The sequence below is a fragment of the Phascolarctos cinereus genome, unplaced genomic scaffold (assembly GCF_003287225.1).
Source record: "Phascolarctos cinereus isolate Bilbo 61053 unplaced genomic scaffold, phaCin_HiC Scaffold_2;HRSCAF=192, whole genome shotgun sequence".
Taxonomy (NCBI): Eukaryota; Metazoa; Chordata; class Mammalia; order Diprotodontia; family Phascolarctidae; genus Phascolarctos; species Phascolarctos cinereus.
In genome coordinates, this window is record NW_027555625.1 from 165,022,791 (window position 1) to 165,045,887 (window position 23,097).

Consider the following 23,097-nt stretch of genomic DNA (forward strand, 5'->3'; position numbering starts at 1 on the left):
CAACCTTGCCTATGCTTTTGCCGGAATAAATCAGGATTCATTTTTGACTGCCTGCCAAAAAAGTGCTATGGTATATTTTGGGAAGAAAATGCATTTGTATTTCATTTTAGAGAAACACAGGAGTTTTACCAGTTCTTCCTGATTTGATCCCCAAGGGTGTATTTCACTTCTTTGTTGGAGGAGGTAAATTGTTAGGGTGCAGAAGATGGGTCTGAAAGTCATATAGCATAGGCAATGTCCAGCTTTTGTATTTTGGACATAAGAATGGTTTACCTCTATCCTTAAGATTCAATATGAGTAATAATGAAAATATTTTGCTAAGTTATTGTTTCTGAGATTTTTGCCAAGGAATTAGTACTTGATATAATCTGTCTCTAATGGAATTTATGGCACTTGGTTTTTTTGACACCTTGGAGACAGATTGGATGAAGGTGCCCCTGAAAGTTGTCAATGTTAAGTGTACTATGATGATTGCTAAATTTAGTAGAAAAAAACATGAAATAGAATGTATTTTTCAATTCAACATAAAGTTCAAGTAGCGAGACAAAATGAAGGGCGATCAATTTTTTGTTTTGTTGGATATTATAAAGATAAGGAATTGTTGGTTTTAGTGATTTTGAAGTGTAAAGTTATGTGAACAAAAATAAAGCAAAAACTCCAATTAAAAGGAGCCCTGAATTCATTTCTCTGATCCTGAAAGCACCAATACTATTTTTTTTACTGACTCAAACAAAACCCAGAAAACAAAAACCATAGCTGTACAAACATTTATATTAGTCTTACTGTGATTTATACTGGAAACATTTTTATCCTATGAATTATGTTCCTATTGTTTTTTCCTTTTGTTCCGATTTGTTTCACCTCTAGCTCAGGTTTTCTCAATTGATAGCTGGGCTCTAAGCTCCTGATAGGTTGCTTTGTGATTCCTGTAGTAGCACTATTTTCATTGTTGTTCAATTGTTTTTCAGTTGTGTCCAACTCTTTATGACCCAACTTGGAGTTTTCATGGCAAAGATATTGGAGTGGTTCACCATTTCCTTCTCCATCTCATTTTACAGATGAGGAAGCTGAGGCAAAAAGAGTGAAGTGACTTGCCCAGGGTCACACAGCTAGTAAGTGTCAAGTGTTTGGTCTGAGGCTAGATTTGAACTCAGGTCCTCCTGACTTCAGGACTGGTGCTCTATCTACTGCCCCACCTAGCTGCCCCTCGGAGGCCAGATTTGAACTCAGGCTGGGTGCTGATCCAGGCTCGGTGCTCTATCCACTGTACCACCTAGCTGCCCAGTAGCACTACTACAGGTTGTTTATTTGCATTTTTATCCATCTTTACTCTCAACTTTCATGAAAATACTCATGTCTCATTATGTCTTACCTGTGGTTCTTGAAGATTATGTCAACATGGAAGGGTTTTAAGTGTGGCCAAACTGATAGACTGTGTGTGTGTGTTGTCTAGTCCAGTCTTTTGTCAAGTCTTGCTTCTGCCTTCACGTCACTTCTCCCATAATTCTCTTTGTTTCCATTCATACATCCACCACCCTGGTGCAGGCTTTCATTGCCTCATATCTGGACTATTGCAGTAGCCATCTTGGTTGGTCTCATTGCCTCTCCAATCCATCCTCTATTTAGTTGTCAAAATATCTTTCCTGAGGTGCAGATCTGACCATATCATTCATTTTCACTAAGAGGCAGATCTCATCATATCACCCCTTTGCTCAGTACTCCACTGACTCTATATTACTTCCAGGATCAAATTATAAAATCTTCTGATTAGCCTATAAAAACAGGTCACAACCTGGCCCTTTCCTATCTTTCTAGTCTTACATTTTACTCCTTTCATATACTGTATGATCCAACTACCGTGGCTTACTTCTTGTTCCTCATATACAATACTCCGACTTCTGACTCCATGTCTTTTTGCTGATTGTCCCCCCCCCCAACACCCTCCATGCCTAGAGTGCTCTGCCTCCTCATTTCCACCCACCCCGAATTCCCTAGCCTCTTTCAAGACTCGGCTAAAATCTCACCTTTTCAAGAGGCTGTTTCTATTCCTCCTGTCCTCCCAACTACTAGTGCCTTTCCTCTGAGATCACCTTCCATTTACCCTGTGTATATCATGTATATAGATAGTTGTTTGCAGGTTGTCTCCCCCATTAAAATGTGATCTCCTTGTGGGTAGGGATTTTTGCCCTTCTTTGTACCCCTACTGTTGAGCACAGTGCCTGGCACATAGTAAGTGCTTAATAAAAATTGCTTGTTCACTGACTGAAAACCAGCTTAGTGAAGTGGACTGCACCACCAGTAGCTTGTCTTTAGAGTGATTCATTTTTTTTGGCCACAAGAATTTTTAAAACCAGCCATCTATGAAGTTGAAGAAGGGTTGCAATCTGCCTGAGTAGAGATGTCTTCACTGATGAAATTACAATTCCATTAAATGAAATATTGAAGGAGCTGATGTCACATTTCTTTAAAAGTGCATTTAAGGAGTACAGCAATGTGCTATTGATCCATCTATGGAATTTCTTTGGCAATATGCTGGGGAGCCTCTTAACACCAGCTCATAATCATAAATCCACACATTTCTGTAGTACCCTGTTGCATGTGGTCAAAACACTTTGCTTATAACAACTCGGTGAAATAGGTTGTGCATCAACATTTAATGCTGAGAAGACTTAAGTCTCTGAGGGTTAAAATGATTTGTACACGATCACAGAAATATCAGTACATGAGGTATGGAATTTGAACCTTGATCTCTTGGTTATTTTCCCTCACTTGATTCAATGCATCATGCTCCTTTTGTTTGCTTTGCTATTCAGATTCAGCTTGTAAGAATCAGATGGTTTGCTTCTTCTTGCACACTTGGGCCTCACATCATACTTTTTGAGACAAATGTTATTCTGTCAGAAAGGTATGATGAATACTCAGTGATTGTAATCATACCTCCTTTAGCTTAGTTCTAAGGACTTTGGAAAACTCACATAGAGTTAACAGGGCAACCGTAGAAATAAATGACAAGGTAAAATGAAAAACTTGGGAGGACAGGCACTCTTAACAAGTGTGCTGAGGGAGAGCAAGATAATTTTATTTTGTCATGTTGGTTATTTTATAGTGCCTGTAACCAGCTGTTCTTTATATCCATTATGGACACAATAAGACAAATGGAGTTTAACTTTTAGCATGAAAGATTTAGGTTAAAAATGTTAAATGAAAGTGGCAACCCACTTTCCTTAAAGAGAATGATAGATTTTTAAACCTTATGATACTGATACGAAGGGAGAATATATCTCTGGAAGCTATCAAACGTAGGATTGATTTTCAGTTGTTCAGAGCAGGTTTGTAGTCTAAAGACCATGATAATAGTAACTGACATTTATAAACCACTTTAAAGTTTTCAGAATATTTTACGTATGTGCCATTTGAGCCTCAAAACAATCTTGTAAGATAGATACTATAGGTGTTATGATGCCCATTTTATAGATGAGGATGCTGAGGCTCAGAGGAGTTAAATGACTTGTTCATACTTACATAGGTAGGCAGTGTTAGAAGTTGGATTCACTCTCAGTTCTTTCTGACTCAGAGCCTAATGTTCTGTCCATTATTGCCTTTTAAGGCAAGGGAGTAGCCTTTCCAATGTTCTCACATAATTCTAACCTTGGAATTGTGTGAGTGCTGATATCCTGAAAGGGCTAGCCAGCTACAAATAATCTGTGTGAACTGTTTAATTTTTTTTTAGTTGATATGGTTTCTTTCCATAGTTGTACGTTCTACCCTGACATACCAAAAACTTCCCCCAGCATCTTGGACATTGTGTTATTGGGAGCAACATGGGTTGGACACAGATGAAGGAAAATTATTTATGAGATGTTTGACAGTTTGGGTCATGGTGGCCCTTCAGAATTAATTTTTAAATCCTAATGGATTCCAAGAGTGTCTAACAATCCACTAAGGGATTCTGGTCAAAGGAAGAAGGAGTAAATGACATCTGACCAATTAAATGACTTTTCTGGTGAGTACCTGCTGTCTGGTATTTAAATTATATAATTTTATAGTTAGTGATAATTGTTAATGATATCCTTCCTGACCTAGACCAACATGAAAATTTCAAAAGGAAAAACCTTCCAGCTTTAGTTGTCTAAAAATTTCATTGTAAGAAATAGACTTGAAAATTAAAAAAATTTTTTTTTCCTGCCTAATAGGACAGCTTGGTAGGATCTCTCTTCTCTACTAAAATTTATTCTAAAATTAAAAGAGAACTCCTACTAGCATTGATGTTTGATAAGGCCTCATCCATGATGTGGAAAGTATACAGGCATTATCAAATAGTCTAGTGAAAAAGCTAATATAGAGAGTGAGAGTAGCTAACTTATATTTATGTAGAAAATATTGACTGAAATAAACTCCCTAAAAAAGTTCTTTAACACCACTTTTAGAAGAAAGTTTTTGGTAGGAGTTGCTCTAAATGATTATTATTAGTCATCTTAAGTGTCAGCTCAAGCTTTAAAGTTTTCAGTGTGCTTTACATATTTTCTCAAATTTGAGCCTCATAACACCTATGTGGTATAGGTACTATAGGTGTTATTGTTATCTCCACTTTGCAAATGGGAAATAACTGAAGCTTAGAGAGGTTATGTGATCAGTTTGGATACACAGCGTTAAATGTTAGCAACAGGATTTGAAAATTTCCTGACTGCAATCCAGAATTCTACCTGCTAATTAAAATGATTGTTTGTGGCTTATTGTGTTTAATTTTTAATAAACAGTTTTATTAAAATGTGTTAGATTTGGTTAATGTTTGGCAACTTTATTCTGGAGTGATATGGTGTAAATGTTAACATAATAGTTTCCTCTCAAAGTCTTACTGGAAAGTGAGCAAACATAAGTAATTTTATATAAGAACAACTATATAATGTGCCTCTTTAGTTTATGTTCGTCACTGAAAGCTAAATTGTTTATATCTGTAAGTGATGTTGACATAAATCTCTAGAGGTACAATAACCTATAAGTTTGAAAACAGTTATTATTTTGCACTTATAGCAAGGAGCATTACATAATTTAGGATAGGTGTAGTTAATGGTGAGATATTTGCCTTGGTTTATTATATACGGATTAATAGAAATTTTTTTATTTCATAGTTGGACAGTGGCAGCTTGTTACCTTCTTGTCCTTGCTATTTCGTTTTTATGATTTGCTTCTCAAATGATGACTGACATGATGCTTTTCTGTTTTAAAACACTTTATATACACCAATTCACCTGATTCACCCAATAACTCTGTGAGATAAGTACTCCAGATATTATCCCCATTTAGCAGATGAAGAAACAACTATGGAGAGCTTGAATAACTTGCTGGTGATCAGGCAGCTAGTAAGTGAAAGGTAGGCTTTGAATCTGTCTTTGAAGGCTAAATTCTCAAGTTCATTCCTCTTATCTCTAAATTATTCCTCCTGACAAGGAATTTCGCTTTCTAAAGCCTTATCCTCTGAAAACTTGAATGAGTTCTGTTAATTTTCACTAAGGGTTGTCTTTTTATCCTTAAATAATCATGGGAGTGCTTATATCATGAAGAAGCTAAATATTACTAAAGGAATTCTCTGTTTCTTTTGCTTAGTTATCAAATATTTATTTTATTGCATTTCCATTGAAGTATACATCATTCATAAATAGCCATATGTTATTAGGAAATCAAAAGTTTAGGTTTGCTTACCTGATCATTTTAATTTTAGATTATTTATTAATGCCTTTATTTGCCTAACTACTTAGGCTCAAAACTTAGAATTTTCTTTGATTTCTCCTTTTCCCTCATTAAGTTCAATTACTAGATCCTATTGCATTTTTCCTTTAGAATATTTCCCCTGTACTTCTTTTCAATACTTATTGCTACCACAATATTCCATTTTTTTAATTTAATTTTTTTATTTTGAACTTATCAAACAATGACAAACACAAACATTTCCATATACAAAGAACGGAAAGAGAGGATTGTATATGTATATGAAACCATCAATCTCTCCTATTTACAGATCATTTTAAAAAATATATATGTAATACATTCAACACATTACTTCCAAAGCTGTTTTTCTTATTTGTCTCCCCCTGAACTTTTTTCTGTTCTCTTCTGTTCACTTGAAAAAAAAACACCTAACACTTTTTAAAATTTGGATGTGTTACTATCTCTAGTCTTCTTTTCCTTTTAAATCTCCCCAAATCAAAACCAAACCATTTCCTAGCAACAGACAACAAACAAAAATAAATCCACACACTGACCATTCTTGAAAAGATATGTCTCATACTGCATCTTGAGTTCAACAGCTCTTGTTCAGAAGATGAAGAGTGTGTTTCATTGGTTCTCTGGAGTCAAGCGTGGTCATTTTATTGATCAGAATTCTTAAGTCTTTCCAAGTTGTTTCTCTTTACAAAGTTATAATCATTGTATTAATTGTCCTTGATATGCTTACTTCAGTCTGCATCAGTTCATTCATGTCTTCCTATATTTCTGTGCTTTTTGTCTTTTTATATGGCATGATATTGTTCCATTACATTAATATGCCACTTTTGTTTAGCTGGTCCCCATTTAATGGGCAGCTCTTTGGTTTTCAGTTCTTTGCTCCTCAAAAAGTACTGCCTATTTCAGTTTTGATCACCTTATGCCTCAGTTATTTCTATATCCTCTTATCTTATTCCTTTACATCCTCCTTCTAACCCATTCGGTATACATTGATTAATATTTCTAAACCCTTTTAGTTCTGTTAGTCCCTGCTTTGGGAGACAGGGATACTTTTCAACTTTTAATTTATTATTTAGTTCTTTTTAATATTCTTTTCTTTTTAAATTTTGAGTTCCAAAATTTCTGGCTTCCTCCTACCCTCTCCACCCCCACTAAGAAGGCAAGCAATATAATATCAATTATATATGTGAAACTATACAGAACATTTTTACATTATTCATATTTTAAAACAAGAAAAATAAATAAAGTGAGAAAATTATACTTCAATTTACACTCAGCGTTCACCACTTCTCTCTCTGGGAGTGAATAATATTTTTTCATCATGAGTCCTTTGGAATTGTCTTGGATTCACTGTATTGATCAGAGTAGCCAAATTTTTCTCAATTGTTCCTTATTACAACATTGCTGTTACTGGACACAATGATCTCCTGGTTTTCTCACATGACTTTGTATCAGTTCATATAGTTTTTGCCATGTTTTTCTGAAACCACCTCCTCATCATTACTTATAGAATAATAGTATTTCCATCCTAATCAGCTTATTCAGCCATTCCCGTATTGATGAGCATCCCTTTAATTTCCAGTTCTTTACTACCACAAAAGGAGCTCTATAGATATTTTTGTGCATATATGTCCTTTTGCTTTTTCTTTGCTCTCTTTGGGGTACAGACCCAGTACTGGTATTGCTGGGTCAAAGGGGATGCACAGTTTGATATCTCTTTGGGCATAGTTTCAAATTGTTCGAATGGTTGGACCAGTTTACTACTCCACCAGCAGTTCATTAGTGTACCTGTTTTCCCTTATTCCCTACAGTATTTGTCATTTCTGATAGGTGTGAGGTGGTACCTCCGAGTTGTTTTAATTTGCATTTCTCTAAGCAAGAGTGGCTTAGAGCATTTTTTTCTTATGAGTATAAATAGCTTTGATTTCTTCTTCTCTGAAAGCTGTCTGTTTATATCCTTTGACCATTTATCAGTTGGAGAATGGCTCTTATTTTTTGTAAATTTCACTCAGTTCTATACTCACTTTATTTAAAAAAAATGAGGCTTTTATGAGAGAAATTTCCTGTAAAAATTTTTGTCTATAATATCTTATAGCAAAATTTCGTTTTCCTGATTATCTCTTCCTTATTATTTCTGTTTGCTTTTTCTGAGATCATGATTGCTAACCTGATGCAAAGATGTTTATATTGTTATCTTTGTATCCTTAGAACAATGCCTTGTATGTAGGAGATGTTTAATACGTGTTTGTTGGATAGAATTGCTGAAAAAAGTTATAATGTCTCTCCTCTGCCAAATAAAGTCCATAGTCCTTAATTCAGTATTCATGGTATTCCATAATCTGCTCCCAAGTCTTATCTTTTACTTCTCTCTACTTTATTCAATTTGGTCTGTTTTTCTCTGGGGCATGCCCTATACCCTCCCAGCTTTTGCCTTTGCTTGTGTTGTTTCTTCTACCTAAAATTACCTTTTTTTCTCTACTCTGCTTATGGATCTATTTTTCATGACTATTTGCAACACTGAAGCCATTCTGTTTTGCTCTAGACTCTGGTGATTTATCCTTTCTCAAAATTCCTATATGCTATTGTATACATTTTTGTATAATATTTTATGTGAGATATGATTATAAAATAGTGGTTCTAGGAGCCAGTTTCCTCTTACAGTCATCTTATTAAATGTTTTATTGTTATTTAGTTTTTTTAACATATATGTAAACATGTTACCTACCCAGTTAGATTGTCAGCCACTTTTGGGCGGGGACATGCCTTTTTGTTGCTCCCATAATAGTGTACATATTTGGGGTGCTTAAGAGATACTTTTGATTGAATGTTTATGTTTATATGTGTCTCTCATAAAGATTGGGATGAAATATTTGAGGTCTACATTGCAGAATTTGCAAACCTTTTATTAATATTTATGAATGATTATTTCCAAAAAATACAATTGTGATATTTCAAATCACTGAATAGAACAATGTTTCATTGGTAGTTCTGTAAAGCACACATTGGTGGTCTTTTCCAGGGGTTTTCTGTAACCCCCTGTGAGGTTTGTAAACTGCTGCTGATGAAAAAATGCTTGGGCAAATTATTTCCTGCAGATGAATTTTCTTCTCTCTGGTATGTGGTTCCAGGTCTGTAGCGGTCCTGTTTTAACTTTACTGTATTCATACCCTGCAAAGAAGATGAAGAAATTCTGGGTTAGATCTGGGCAGTTCTACAGCCTACTTGGGTTATGACCTGCACTGATGTTAGGACAATCCATTTCTGTGAGACCACAGATCCATTGAAATATTGAATAATAATAACACATTTATATTTACTTAGTGTCTAAAGGGTCATAGAATATTTTCTTAGTTCTGTGAGATAGATAGGTAGTGAAGTATTATTATTTCCATTTTATAATGAGGAAGTTGAGGGGTTGTGACATTCCCAGTGTGGCTTAGGTGGGAATGGAACCCAGGCCTCATTGACTCCTTATCTAGCTCTTTTTCCCAATCTGCTAATACACTCACTCCCCAAAGTACCTTGTTTTCATTTTGTATATATTCTTGTCGTCTCTTATTAGAATGTCAGTTCCTCATGAGCAGGACTGCTTGACTTTTGTATTTCTTTCCCCAGTGCTTAGCACAGTGAGCCTGGCACATAGCAAGTGCTTAATATGTTTGTGTTTATTTATTGATGACCTGTGCTGTCCTTTCTTTGATTTTCTTGGGGACAAATCAATCAACAATTATTTATTAAGTGATTAAAATGTGCCAGGCACTGGGATATAATACAGAAATGAGACACTTGTCCTCAAGAAGCTTATATTTTACTAAATCCTGAATCCTAGATGGAATTTGTCTCAGAGCAGAAACTTAACAGCAGAAACAAACTTCTAGGCTGATTCTGTAGCACAAGTATTATATGAAAATGCCTCCAAACCTTGAAGTGAACCAAGTCTACATCATGGCCTCTAATATATTTCTGTATTGAATCACAATCTTCAGATCTGATAAAGTACCAGACCACCATAAGAACAAACTGACCCATGGGAATTGGTGATGTGTTAATATATTATGTATTTAATCTCCACAGAACCAAGAAAGTGGAAATGCCTGTTCATGTTGAATTTGAATCCTCCTTCAGACATTACTTCAAGATTTCTATGGCCATTAGCCTTAGGGTGTATTTTATTTTGCTTTATATAATTCGCTTATTTATACTTGAATGTCATTATTAACTTTACTTAGAAATCAATGAGTTGTAGAGCTGAAAGAGAATCTCAGACATCATCTGGTTCAGTCCCACATTTTACAGCCAAAGAAACTTAGGCCTGGAGAGGTTGAGCTGCTCACAGTCATATAGTTCATTAGTGGCAGTATGAGGACTAGAATCCAGGCCTCATAACGCTCTAAAGTGTTCTTTCCATTATGCCATTCCACTTGGTATATTGTACTTTGTAATTGGTATGCATATATACATATTTTTTCTCTTTTTTTTAGGATTCCCCTTTTACAAATGCAGGAATGGGTTCCAATTTAAACCTTTTGGGTGAGATAGAATGTGATGCCAGCATTATGGATGGAAAGTCCTTAAATTTTGGAGCGGTTGGAGCACTGAGTGGTATGTCAATGCTAGTGCAAAAATGATTTCTTTATCTTATGATGAGAATATTTTATTCCTAATTACATGCTATGACTTAGTACATAATTCTTGAAAAATTTAAATTAAAAAAAGAATAATCCCATTTCCTAAAGACATAGTCCATTCTTTCCTCAGTTATTGGAGTATTTCTAAAAATAATTTTTTCTTTATTATATTTATAGCATTAAATTTTAAGTATAATATTTTATATGAAAATGGTCAAGCAATTTATGACTTAATTCTTGTCATAATGCTTCCTACAAAACTCCAGATTAGTTTTCAACAAATATCATTAAAATAAATATTATGGAGACTTAGATATGGATTAATTATTATTAATAATATAAGTATGTATGTGAGTATTTTTCATTAGATGGAGTGATTTGTTGAGAAATATTTTGGGATAAAACTGAATATCTGACTTCTGGATTGTAAATAAAGTGAAAGGGCTTATTTTGATTTTTAATATGCCTCACATAGTGTTTGTATGAATATTTTCAGGGTCTGTTTAGCATCTCCCTCACATTAACCTGCTGTCTTGCTACTATTTTCACCTTAGATTATTGATTATATTTTTAGCTATTCTCTACTTTTTTATCCCCTGGGAACACTCTGAGAATTAGTATGTGAGCCATAGAAGACTCCATTTTGGCGAGCACCGTTGCACATGATTTAAAAAAAATTATTTGGAAAGGACTTACCATTTTCACTGCTATTTTGTGTATATGATGTTAAACCTCTTGGGATGGTGCATTTGGACTAAATTGTATTTCAGTATAGATCTGTTTTCACCTGCAGTATAAACTTGATGTCGTTGATAATCATGTGCATCTTCTAAGTAAATTTATCATAATTTTATTTATATCCCTGGAACTTTTTTGGTTTTTGTTTTCAGAGAGAAATTGCCAAACATAAAATTCTTTTTTTTATTCCATTCTATGCTGGAATCATTTGATAGTGGAATCAAAGTTCTCTGACTTAATTTATTTTTGTCTCCTTGGATAACTTGAATAGTGGGGGATAAAATCAGGGAAAAAGTAGATAAATAAAAGAATTTTAGTACCTTTTGTAGTGTTTTAAATTCAACAATTTTCTCAAAAGCAGATAGAAAAATTTAGTGTTGTGCCTATTTTTTTGACTGTTCTTTCCAAATAGTAGGTGCTCAATATTTGTTTATTTGAATTTTATTAAAAATTGAATATTATTATTGTGATAATAAAATTTTTTAACAAGAAGAAAAACTTTTTTTAAGGTTTCTAAAACTGTTCCACCAAATACCACAGAATTTAACTAGAAACCTTTAAACAACTTTTCCATCTCCATTTTCTGCTGATTTTCTTTTCAGGAATCAAGAATCCAGTTTCAGTTGCAAATAGATTGTTGTGTGAAGGGCAGAAGGGAAAACTCTCTGCTGGCAGAATTCCTCCCTGGTAATTGCTTTGTTCTGCTTGACTTTCCTTTAGCCTTTGGTCTTTAATGCATGCAATATTTGAAGGTTATTCTTATCCAAAGAAGGCTGATGCTATTCGTTTACAAATCAGCAATAGCGTGCCTGTGAGAGGAAGACCCGCTTTGTTCTCTGATCTTAGAACATCTTGTGTACTTGATATGGTTCTGGATAGAATTGAATATTGTGGATTGAAGACAGAATTGAGATCAGTGTTAATTTTTGTCCTTGTGCATGTTTGCATAGATGTTTATGCCATTACCAGGTTCTCATTTTTGATGTTTTGATTTTCAAATTAAAAAGTTTCTGAAGTTTGACCCCAGAATTTAAAGTGTTTTTTTGAGTTTAGAAAAGGGTTTACTCAGTTCTAATAACAAAAGTTGACACTCCTTGATTTTTTTTTCCGTGTTACATTGTACCATTTGGAGAAGACCTGAAATTCCCCTTCAGTGTTTAAGCTTAGGCAGCAACACAGCAGCATCACTTTCTCCTACTCTGCTTTAGGGACAAGTTTTTGAAGTTACAAGAAATTAAAGTTTATTATTGAATTTTGGATAATCCCAGTAAAGTATTTTGCCCAAATACATATCGGACATTTAAAAAATATCATATACTATTGAACAGTATAAAATTAGAGATAACAATAAGATATGTTTATTTTTAATTTATTCTTTTCTGAAAATCAAGGGTAAAACAAAAATATGTATGATTTATTAAAATTAGGCTTTTGATGAATGTTCATTAGAACGATTTGAATGTCTGGCACAAGTAATGTTTCAACTTTGCTATTTCAGTGCTACTATGTCTTTCTTTTTGCACACTTAATTTTCTTATGAATAATTTTGAATCAATTTATGTAGACAAAAAGCAAGAGTAATTTTGAATACTCTTGCTTTTTGTCTACGTAAAGTGAATTCAGCTCAACAAAACTTTATTAAGTTAGAGCCATACTAAATAGGTCTTCTTCAGGTCAGCAGTAAATGCAAATAAATTGCTCTTGCATTTGCTTTTGCTTCAGTGGGTATATTTTAAAATGGCTGTTGATCCCCTTTCACCTCTGTTTGCTGTTGTGAATACAGTGCTTTTAATATTAACTAGACACGTGCCTATTAGGTTTTAAGATAGAAAGGGAAAAGATGTACTTTTTTATTTAAATGGAAAAAAATTTACTTCCATATGGTAGGGCAAAGGTGCAGGAAGCTTAAAAATTTAAAGATGTGGCTATATTTGATAAATACTGGACATTCATACTTCACTTATTTGGACCTCAGCTATCTCAGAAACCTTAGCTATCTGAAACTACCAAAAACCAGGCAATGAGCTGCTAATAAAATAGTTATCATAAAAAGTTTATGTACTTTACTCAAAAAGATCTCCTCAGGGTATCATTCACAATCTACTTATTTACTATTTACTACATTTTTGGCATTTAAATTAAATTGAATATTCAGTATTTTAATTTTTAAAATTGAATTTCACATAGAGCATTAACAATTTGGTTATCCGGTTTCTAAGCATACAGAATATAAGAAGCACATTATACAAATTATTAGCAACAGATTTTGTAAGAAGAAAAATAACATTTACGTAATATTTTATATAGTTTAACAAGTCATAAACATCATTTAGTTGTTATAACCTTGAGGTAGATATTTTAAATTTTTTAATGAGGCTTAGAGAGGTTAATTGAGTTGCTGAAGGTCACAGTTTTAGTTAGTGGGACAGCAGACTTGAGCCCATGTCTCTTAATTTCTCTTCCTAGTATTCTTTCCTTTCTACCTCTCTGAGGCTGCTATAGCCAACAGTAAGATGTGACATATGCTAGCAAATTGGTGAGTAGTGACAGGAAACCTGTTATAAACCATTATAAATTTTTAAAGTTCCCTCTCCTATACCTGTCATTTAAAGCCCTTTGCTACCAGGTTCCATATACATTTGCTGCCTAAGTGTATATAATTTCCCTTTACATACTCTGCAGTCCATTCAAACTGTTGTTTTTACTCTTCCTCACTCATGACACTCCTGTTTCCATATCTATCTGCTGTAGGCTGACCTACGTGCCTGAAGTACAGTGAATGTTCAGGGCCTAGCACTGTGCCTGGCATGTAATAGGTGCTTAATAAATGCTTGTAAATTGATTGCTTTGTTGTTGGTTGTTGCAGTCTGCTCATACTTACCATGCTCCCCTCTTTTTCCCTTCTCAGTGATACTCGTTTTTAATTTTTTGAAAACTTTCATGTTCTATGATTTCACCTTATCAGTAGAGTAGTGCTATTTAAAAAGATGACCTTTTGTTTCTAGGAAAAACCATTAAAGTAGCTTTATAATTTTCAGAAGATAGTCCAGGTCACTTTCCTCTTCTCACTTTATTTTGTGCCCAGTTCATTGTCCATGAGTACTATCTATCCAAGATACACACACACACACACACACACACACACACACACCCCAATATTCACACACATACTGATGGACAAGCTTTATAGAATATCCATCTAACTGCATATCTTAGATTGGAAGTAGACATTTTTCATCCGTTTGTTTTCTCAGAATGAAGGAAGGAGGGAAAGGAGATAGGGAAGGAAGAAAACAAAGGAGGTAAGGAAGGAAGAGGGGAAGGAAGGAAATGAGGGAAGGAAAAATGGAAGGAAGAAAGGTAAGAAGGGAGAGAAGGAAGTAATTAAGGAATTTCTAAGTACTCTTTTGTCAGGCACTGTGCTAAGTACTTTACAAATATTTAATATCTGTGAGGTATGTGTTGTTATTATTCCCATTTTATAGTTAAGGAAACTGAAGCACAAATAGATTAAGTGACTTGCTTAGCTACTAAGTGTTTGAATTGAATGTAAGTCTTCCTGATTCCAGCTGGTCCCAGCACACGACTGCACCACCCTGGAACCGCCTAGCTGACTCTGGGCAGCTGATGGTCTTTTTAGTGCTGATGGATATCCTCCAAAAGGTTTATTTCAACCAGCATTTGTTGTTGCTGTTGTTATTCAATTGTGTCTGACTCTTTGTGACCTCATGGACCATACCGTCCATGGGGTTTTCTTGGCAAGGATACTGGAGTGGTTTGCTATTTTATTTTCCAGTGGATAAAAGCAAACAGAGGTTAAGTGACTTGCTCAGGGTGGCACAGCTAGTAAGTGTCTGAAGCCAGATTTGAACTCAGTTCTTCCTGACTCCAAGCCTAGTACTCTATCCACTGAGCCACCTAATTGCCTCCTTAACCAGTGTATATCATTCACAAACTGAAGTTATGTAGAGGACTTTACCATTGATAGGGAATCTTTGTTCAACTTCAATGCTGTATTTGATTTCCTCTAAAACAGTAGTAAAAACCCATCGTGATCATAAATCTGATATTTATGATCAGAGAAATGACCAATAAGATCATCTTTGTTTTTTTCAGGGAATCTTGAAAAAATTTGATGATGAGTGGGAGATAACTTTGTGTGAAGAAAGCCTTACAGAAAGTGCTTTGTTCTACCAAATAAAAAAAATTTTTATTAGCAACAAATAAATAGACAAAATGGGATCTTACATTCTCTACATCTTTGAATCAGTTGAGTGATGTAAAAGGTATGGTCTCTATTCCCTGTGAATGACCTTCAAGGATGCATTTGTTGTTTACATTGATGATTCTTATAACAATTTTATAGACATAAAATAGTGGGCCTACGAGTCAGCAATTAGTGATAATTTTTGGCCTTTTTTTGATGTTGATAAGTTCTTGGATTCCCTCCCCGCCCCCCCATGCTTTTGTTATCCTGTCCACTTTTAAAAACCTTGCAAATCAATCCTTCAACATTGTTACTTTTATGTTGCCTCCACCATGGATCTCCTCAGTATAGACTTGGTGTAATACAGCTGTTCTACCTGTCTTTCTTCTTTTTGGTGCCATCTCTACTTCCTGTGCTGTCCTTGATCATGAAAAGAGTTTGTTGTAAAAATCTTTGTAAGTCTTTCCCATTTTTATTCTGTTTGTCTTCTTCCAGTTTTCATCCCTAATGCATACAAGAGCTTTACTCTTAGTTTGGATTCTTACCAAGATTTTTTTTAACTGAGAAGATAGTGGTTCTGATTTTCCATTATTATTCTCTATAAGATTTTACAAATTACCTTATATTCTAAATGGATTTGTTCTTATCATATTTATGTATCAAGGCTTTACTGACTAAGGTGCATTTTAGGTTCTTTTGGTCTCCTTTTGGTAATTGATTGACATTAGATGAACTTATTGTATTCTATGTCCTTCCATGGATAATTTGTGTAAATAAGTCAGGATGACATTGTGTTCATTGTTCATTATAGACCATATTATTTTCTTTTTTTTCCTAGATTTTTTACTGAAATTTTGATCTTTGCTCTAATAAGTTGGTGGTCTGACTTTACATAGCTAATTCAGAAATGACTACCACATCAATAATGAGTAATTTCTTATTAGTTAAAATATCATCAGTTTCAGTGCGTGTGTGTGTGTGTGTGTGTGTGTGTGTGTGTGTGTGTGTGTGATATGTCACTCTTTGATCATTTTATCCAGTGCCTACTGATTCTTTTCTTGAAGAAAGCACTTATTACATGTAAGACTGAGGTTTCTATGACTTATGAGTCTTTGGCCCCTTCTTCCTATCTGTGCTTTTCCATCATTTTTCTCTCCATTCTCAACTAGTCCCACCTTTGCAATGAAGTTACCAGTTATCAGAGTGTGTGCTGATCTAATTTTTCTACCTCTTCATCCTCAACAGATGGTTGTTTATAAGCTGCAATTATTTTCATGGTACTCATTTTACAAATATTTATGAGCACTGCAGTAAGAGGTGACCAAATGTCTGATGCAATGAAGTTTCTATTTGTCTTTGTATTCATGATAAAACGAACTGCAACAACTCCTTAATATTCTTTCCCAGGGGGGATTTGTGAGCCATTCCATTTAACTGTAACTTCCTTCTCTCTTCTAATTTCATTTACAGGGAGATGTTAAAGGTTGATCATTTTTCCACTTGTTGGCCACTGCACAAAGATCTCACTCTTAGACTATTAATAATTGTTAATGTTTGTAGATGATCAAAAACTCATGTGACTCTTAGCACCTTTTGCCCTGCTCCCCAACAACCACACCATTCTATTGTTTTTTTTTTAATGGATTGTTATTAAGGAGTTCATGACTAAAAGGCCATCTATTGGAGTTGTATCTCTCCATACTTAGCAAGGCTAGTTGGTCTTTTCCTGTAACTATCCTTAAAGTCTTTCTACTGTGGTAGAAACTGCAGGAGCTAGAATTATCATAGCCCTTCAGGGGCGTGAGAGTAGGACTTTGTGAAGTGGATTGTTACATAATAGACCCTTATTTTGTATAGAGCCTTGAATGTCTGAGTGAGTTCTGTTCAGATGTTTTATGAGAAAATGTAGTAAAAAATATAAAACATTTGAAAACTGAGGAACAGTAAGTGTAATATCATTTCATGTTAAAATGGACTATTAAAAATAAAGCTGCGTTCCATGGCATCTGCAACATACTTTAAAATTGTCATTCATTGTTTGGTCCTATTTCAATAATTGGTTATTAATATGAGAAATGACCGTTTCTCTTTTATCCTAACCCTCCTCAAAAGTAAGTTTTGCTCCTGACCACTGCCCCATAATCTACCCTGCATTTTATTATATCCTTCTCCTTTTCCTCTTTTCCCCTTCCCCTCCCATTTTCCTATTAGGTAAGATGGATTTCTATACCCAACTGTGTATGTGTGTGTGTGTGTGTGTGTGTGTGTGTGTGTTTGTGTGTTTCCCTCTTTGAACCGATTTCAATGAGAATGAGGTTCAAGCATTGCCCTCCCACCATTTCCCCCTCCATTATTAAAGCTCTTCCTTGCATACCTCTTTTTTGTAAGAGAAATTTCCCCATTCTGCCTCTTCCTCCATGTTCTTCCAGTGCATCCCTCTTTCTTACCCCTTCATTTTTTTTTCGAACTCATCCCAACATAATTGACTCACACTCTTACCCTGTGTCTATGCAGATGCCTTCTAACTGCCCTAATAATGATAAAGTTCCTAGGAGTTACATACATTATCTTCCCATATAGGAATGTAAACAGTTTAACTTTATTGAGTCCCTATGATTTCTCATTTATGTTTACCTTTTTTTTATGATTCTCTTGAGTCTTATGTTTGAATGTCACATTTTTTATTTAGGTCTGATCTTTTCATCAGCAATGCTTGTAAGTCCTTTATTTCACAACATGTCAATTTTTTCCCCTGAAGGATTATACTCAGGTTAGGGTAGGTTATTTTTGTTTGTCTTCCTAGTTCCTTTGCTTTTGATAATATCATTCCAAGCCCTCTGATCCTTTAATGTGGAAGCTGCTAAATCTTGTGTCATCCTGCCCATGGCTCCATAATGTTTGATTTGCTTCTTTCTGGTTGCTTCTAATATTTTCCCCTTGACCTGGGAGCTGTGGAATTTGGCTGTAATATTCCTGGGAATTTTCATTTGGGAGTTCTTTCAGGATTTCATTATTGGATTCTTTCAATTTCTTTTTTACCCCTTGAATCTAAGATATCAAGGTAGTTTTCTGTAATACTTTCTTAAAATATGATATCTAGGACATTTTTTTTGATCATGGCTTTTAGTTAGTCTAGCATTCTTTTTAAAAACTTTTGGATTTTTATGGAATTAAACAAGCATTTCTATAATGTAGTACAATAAAAAAGATGATTTCACATGAAGCTGCAAATATACTATGCACAACTTGCTATTCCTTTCAAATATTTCACAAAATTATCATGTAAATTTTTTTTCTTTCTTTTCTCCACCCCCATCCTAGAGATGGCTACCATTAGACATAAATAGATGTATATATGTAAAATTATTCCATGCATATTTCCATTTATCAGTTCTTCCTCTGAATGCAGATAGTGTCTTTCTTCATAGTCTCTATAGTTAATGTGGGTGTTTATAATAGTCAAAATAACTTATTTGCCAAAGTTGTTCCTAAAACAATATTGCTTTTACTATATACAGTGTTCTCTTGGTTGTGCTCATTTCTCTCTTCATTATTTTATTCAAGTTTTTCCATGTTTTTCTAAAATCGTTGAGCTTATCATTTCTTATAGCACAGTAGTATTTCATCATAATCATGTCACAACTTGTTCAGCCATTACCCAATTGATAGATATCCTTGCAATTTCCAGTTCTTCTCTACTGCAGAGAAAGCTGCTAGAAACGTTTTTGAACATATAGGTTCTTTTCTTTTTTCTCTAAATAACTTTGGAAATAGACCAAGTAGTGGTATTGCTGGGTCAAAGGGCATAGATAGTTTAATTATAGATTGCTCTCCAAAATGGTTGGAGTTCACAATTCCAACAACAATAAATTAGTGTGTCAATTTTTCCACATCCCTTCCAACTTTTGTCACTTTTTCTTATCATTTTAGCCAATCTGGGGGTGTAAAATGATATTTCAAGGTTGTTTTAATTTGCATTTCTCCAATCAATAATGATTTAGAGCTTTTTTCATATCACCATAAATTGTTTTGATTTCTTCATTGAAAAAACTGCCTGTTCATATCCTTTGATCATTTTATCAATTGAGGCATGACTCATATTCTTATAGAATATATATAGTTCTCTATGTATTTTAGGTATCAGACCTTTATCTGATAAACTTTTTATAGAAATCTCCCCCAAACCCCGCCCACCCCCAGTTTTCTGCTTTGCTTCTGATCTTGGCTACATTTGTTTTACTTGTACAAATTTTTTTTTAATTTAATGTAATTGAAATCACCATTTTACACCTAACTTTGCTCTCTGTCTCTTGTTTATTTATAAATTGTTCATCTATCCATAAGTCTGATAGGTAATATGTTCCATATTTTTCTAATTTTCTTGTAAAATCTCTCTTTATATTGAGGTCAAGTTTCTATTTTGATCTTATCTTGGCAAATAGTATAAGATGTTGATCTATGACCAGTTTTTCCCATACTCCTTTCCAGTTTTCCCAGTGTTTTTTTTTACCAAATATTGAATTCTTATCCCAAAATCTTAAGTCTTTACACTTATCAAATAGAAGATTATTATGTTTATATGCTACTGTAAATTATAGGTCTATTCCATTTCATTGATCTAATAATTCTTAAATTATCTCTCCACAATCTGTTTTCCAGGTCAGTTGTTTTTCCAATGAAATATTTCACATTTTCTTCTTTTTTTTTCATTCTTTTGACTTTGTTTTATTGTGTCTTTATGTCTCATGAATTCATTAGCTTTCACTTGTCCAATTCTAATTTTTATTTGTACTTCCTTTTCTAATTTGGCCATTTCTACTTTTTAAGAAGTTCCCTTCAGTGAATTTTTGTACCTTTTTTACTCTTAGACCAATTCTGTTTTTTTAAGGTATGATTTCCTTCACTGTTTTTTGTGCCTCTTTTACCAAACTGTTAATTCTCTTTTCATATTTTTTTTGTATCATTCTCATTTCTTTTCCCAATGCAGTCTGATAAAGACTATACATGTACATTCTTATTAAACATTTTCATATTAGTGATCTTGTAAGAATTAGAACCAATAGGAAGAAGCACCAGAAAGAGGAAATACAACAGAAGAAAAAAAATAGCAAATAGTATGCTTCGATCTTCATTCAAACTCCATAGTTCTTTCTTTGGATGTAGATAGCATTTTCCATCATGAGGCCTTTGGAGATGTCTTAGATCCTTGTATTGCTGGGAAGGGTTAAGTCCATCAATATTAGTCATCGCACAATGTGGCTGTTATTGTGTACGACGTTCTCTTGGTTCTGTTCACTTCACTTATCATCAGTCCATACAAGTCTTTCCAGGTTTTTCTGAAGTCTGCCTGCTCATCATTTCTTATAGTACAATAGTATTCTGTTGCACTTATATAACAGAACTTGTTCAGCCATTCCCAATTGATGGGCATCCTCTCAATTTCTAATTCTTTGCCACCACAGAAAGAGCTGCTATAAATATTTTTGTATATGTGGGTCCTTTTCCCATTTTTATGATCTCTTTGGGATATAGCCCTAGAAGTGCTATTGCTGAGTCCAAATTGCTCTCCAAAATGCTTGGATCATGAACCTTAGCTTCTTGTCTTGGATCTGCTACTTGCTATCTTTATGTCTTCCAACAATTTAGGCTTCCCTCATCTTTTCCTCAGTTTTCCAATTTTCTGCTATAAATATTTTTGTATGTGTGAGAGAAAGACTTTCTGTAGAATGTCTTGGTGTGAGGAGATGGTAGTAGCAGTATCAGAGGAAAGAAGGGGGCATATTTGAGAGATAGCATAAAAGTAAAATTGATAGACCTTGGTAGTAGGTTGGATAAGAGAGTATGAGATAGTAAGGAACTGAGGATGACATTTACATTGAGAGCTTGGGGAAATGGGAGGATAGTGGTGCCCTCAACATTAATAAGAAAGTTTGGGAGTTTGTGGGAGGGTTGAGGAGAAAAGATGATGAGTTCAGTTTTGGACATGTTAAGTTTAAAATGTTTACAAGACACTTATTTCAAGATGTCTGAAAGTCATTTGTAGTCCCTCTTCACTTCAGCGCTGATAATTACTCCCCTCCCCACCTTCACCTTCCCAGCCTCCCAAAAAATTGAGAGAAAAAAAAACAAGTAAGCATATTCAAGCAAAATCAACCCACACAGTGGCCATATCTGAAACTATATATCTCTGTGTGCATTTTGAGGTCATCACCTCTGCTAAGAGGTGGATAACTTGCTTCATCATAAATCCTTTCAAGTTATGCTTGTCCATTGCATTGATCAGAATTTTTAAGTCTTTCAGTGTCATCTTTATTTACTGTATTGTCATTCCATGTATAAAATAGTCTTTTGATTCTGTTCAGTTTATCCTATATCAGTCCCTATTACCTAGGATTCTCTGAGATAGTCTGTTATCATTTCTTATAGTGCAATAGTATTTCATTGCATTCATCTCAGCCCTTTTTTAATTGATGGGTATTCCCTTAGATTTTTGTTCCTTGTTTTTTCTCCCCTTTTTGATCTCTTTTTCAGGATCAGCTTTTTTTGCTCATGCCTTTTCCACCCCTATCCCTCCCCCCACCCCCAAACCGGGATTACCTACCATTTTAACCTTACCCTCCATTATCCTTGCTTATTTCTCTGGTTATTAAGGTATTTCTACACCAAACTGAGAATTTGCATGTGTTCATTACTCCTGTGTCCATTTTAGATAACAATGGGATTCATCTGATGTCTGTTCTTTCCTCTCCTTCCTCCACTATAGTCTTCTCATGCACTCCAAATGTGGAAAAAAATATCGAGTTTCATCTTATTCTTCCTGCTTTCTATAGTAGTGTATTTCTTTTTTACCATCTGTATTTTTTCTCCTCTTCAAAACCTTAGGACAGAACCAGTGCACTCTAGGTCCCCTGTTTTTCTTATTTAACTCCCTTACTACCTTTTGAAAGGATTTTTGTTCCTTCTTACCTTTTTAGACTGTGTGCACTACTTGACCATAAATAACATTCTAATTGCTCAAATAAATTTCTTTTTCTTGACTCATGTTTGTATTTTGAAATTCCTAGTTAATGCAAATCTTTTCATTCAAAATGTATTAAAGTCCTATTCCATTAATGATTCATTTTTCCTCCTGTAGGATTTAACTGAGCGTTGCAGGGTAAGTTATTCTTAGTAATAAGCCTATCTCTTTTGCCTTTTGAAATATTGTATTCCATGGTCTCCTCTGGTTTATAATAGAAGCTGCCAGGTCTTGCAAGATCCTAACGGGTTCCTTGGTTCCTTGAATTGCTTCTTTCTAGGTACTTACAGTATTTTTCTTTGAGTTAGGAGTTTGGAGTTTTGGCAGTGATATTCCTGGGAAATAGAATAATTCATTTTTGTCTCTTTTATTCTAGTTTTAAAGGATTCTGTTACTTGGGTAAGGTTTATCATTTTACATTTTAAGCAACTTATTCTAACAGTTCTTTTTTCTAGATCTCATATCATTTTTTGTCTCTTCATTTTTTCTAGATATTCATGTATTTCTAGTAGAAAAATCTGTTTTCAGCCTTTGCTTATAGTTGCTTGTTCTTCTTTTTGGGGTTTTCCTGGCCTACAATATTTTTTATTGTAGGTTTTTAAAAAATTTATTTATTCATGTCATCAGTTTTAATTCCTTGACTGGAACTTTGTGGCCAGGTCCAAATTGCGTCTTCTTGATGGACCTTAGGCCGAAGCGGTTCGTCGTCCCTTATCTTACTCTCTGTATCTAGGATAATCATTACCTCTAGATGTTAAGTTGCTCTGGAATTTTGGGACTCAGAG

General features: G+C 34.3%; 1 protein-coding gene across 4 annotated transcripts in view; it reads left to right on the forward strand.

Moving 5' to 3' along the window:
- Nucleotides 1–23,097, forward strand: part of TASP1 (taspase 1) — a 277,878-nt gene that overhangs the window by 31,340 nt on the left and 223,441 nt on the right. For 3 of the 4 annotated variants that reach the window (XM_020986166.2, XM_078149716.1, XM_020986172.2), the window contains exons 5-6: nucleotides 10,203–10,323; nucleotides 11,690–11,774. In XM_020986166.2, coding sequence (XP_020841825.1) covers nucleotides 10,203–10,323; nucleotides 11,690–11,774 — 206 coding nt within the window. Of the gene's footprint in view, nucleotides 1–3,865; nucleotides 4,004–10,202; nucleotides 10,324–11,689; nucleotides 11,775–23,097 lie in introns of those variants that run through there. The other variant, XM_020986182.2, reaches the window with a different exon arrangement.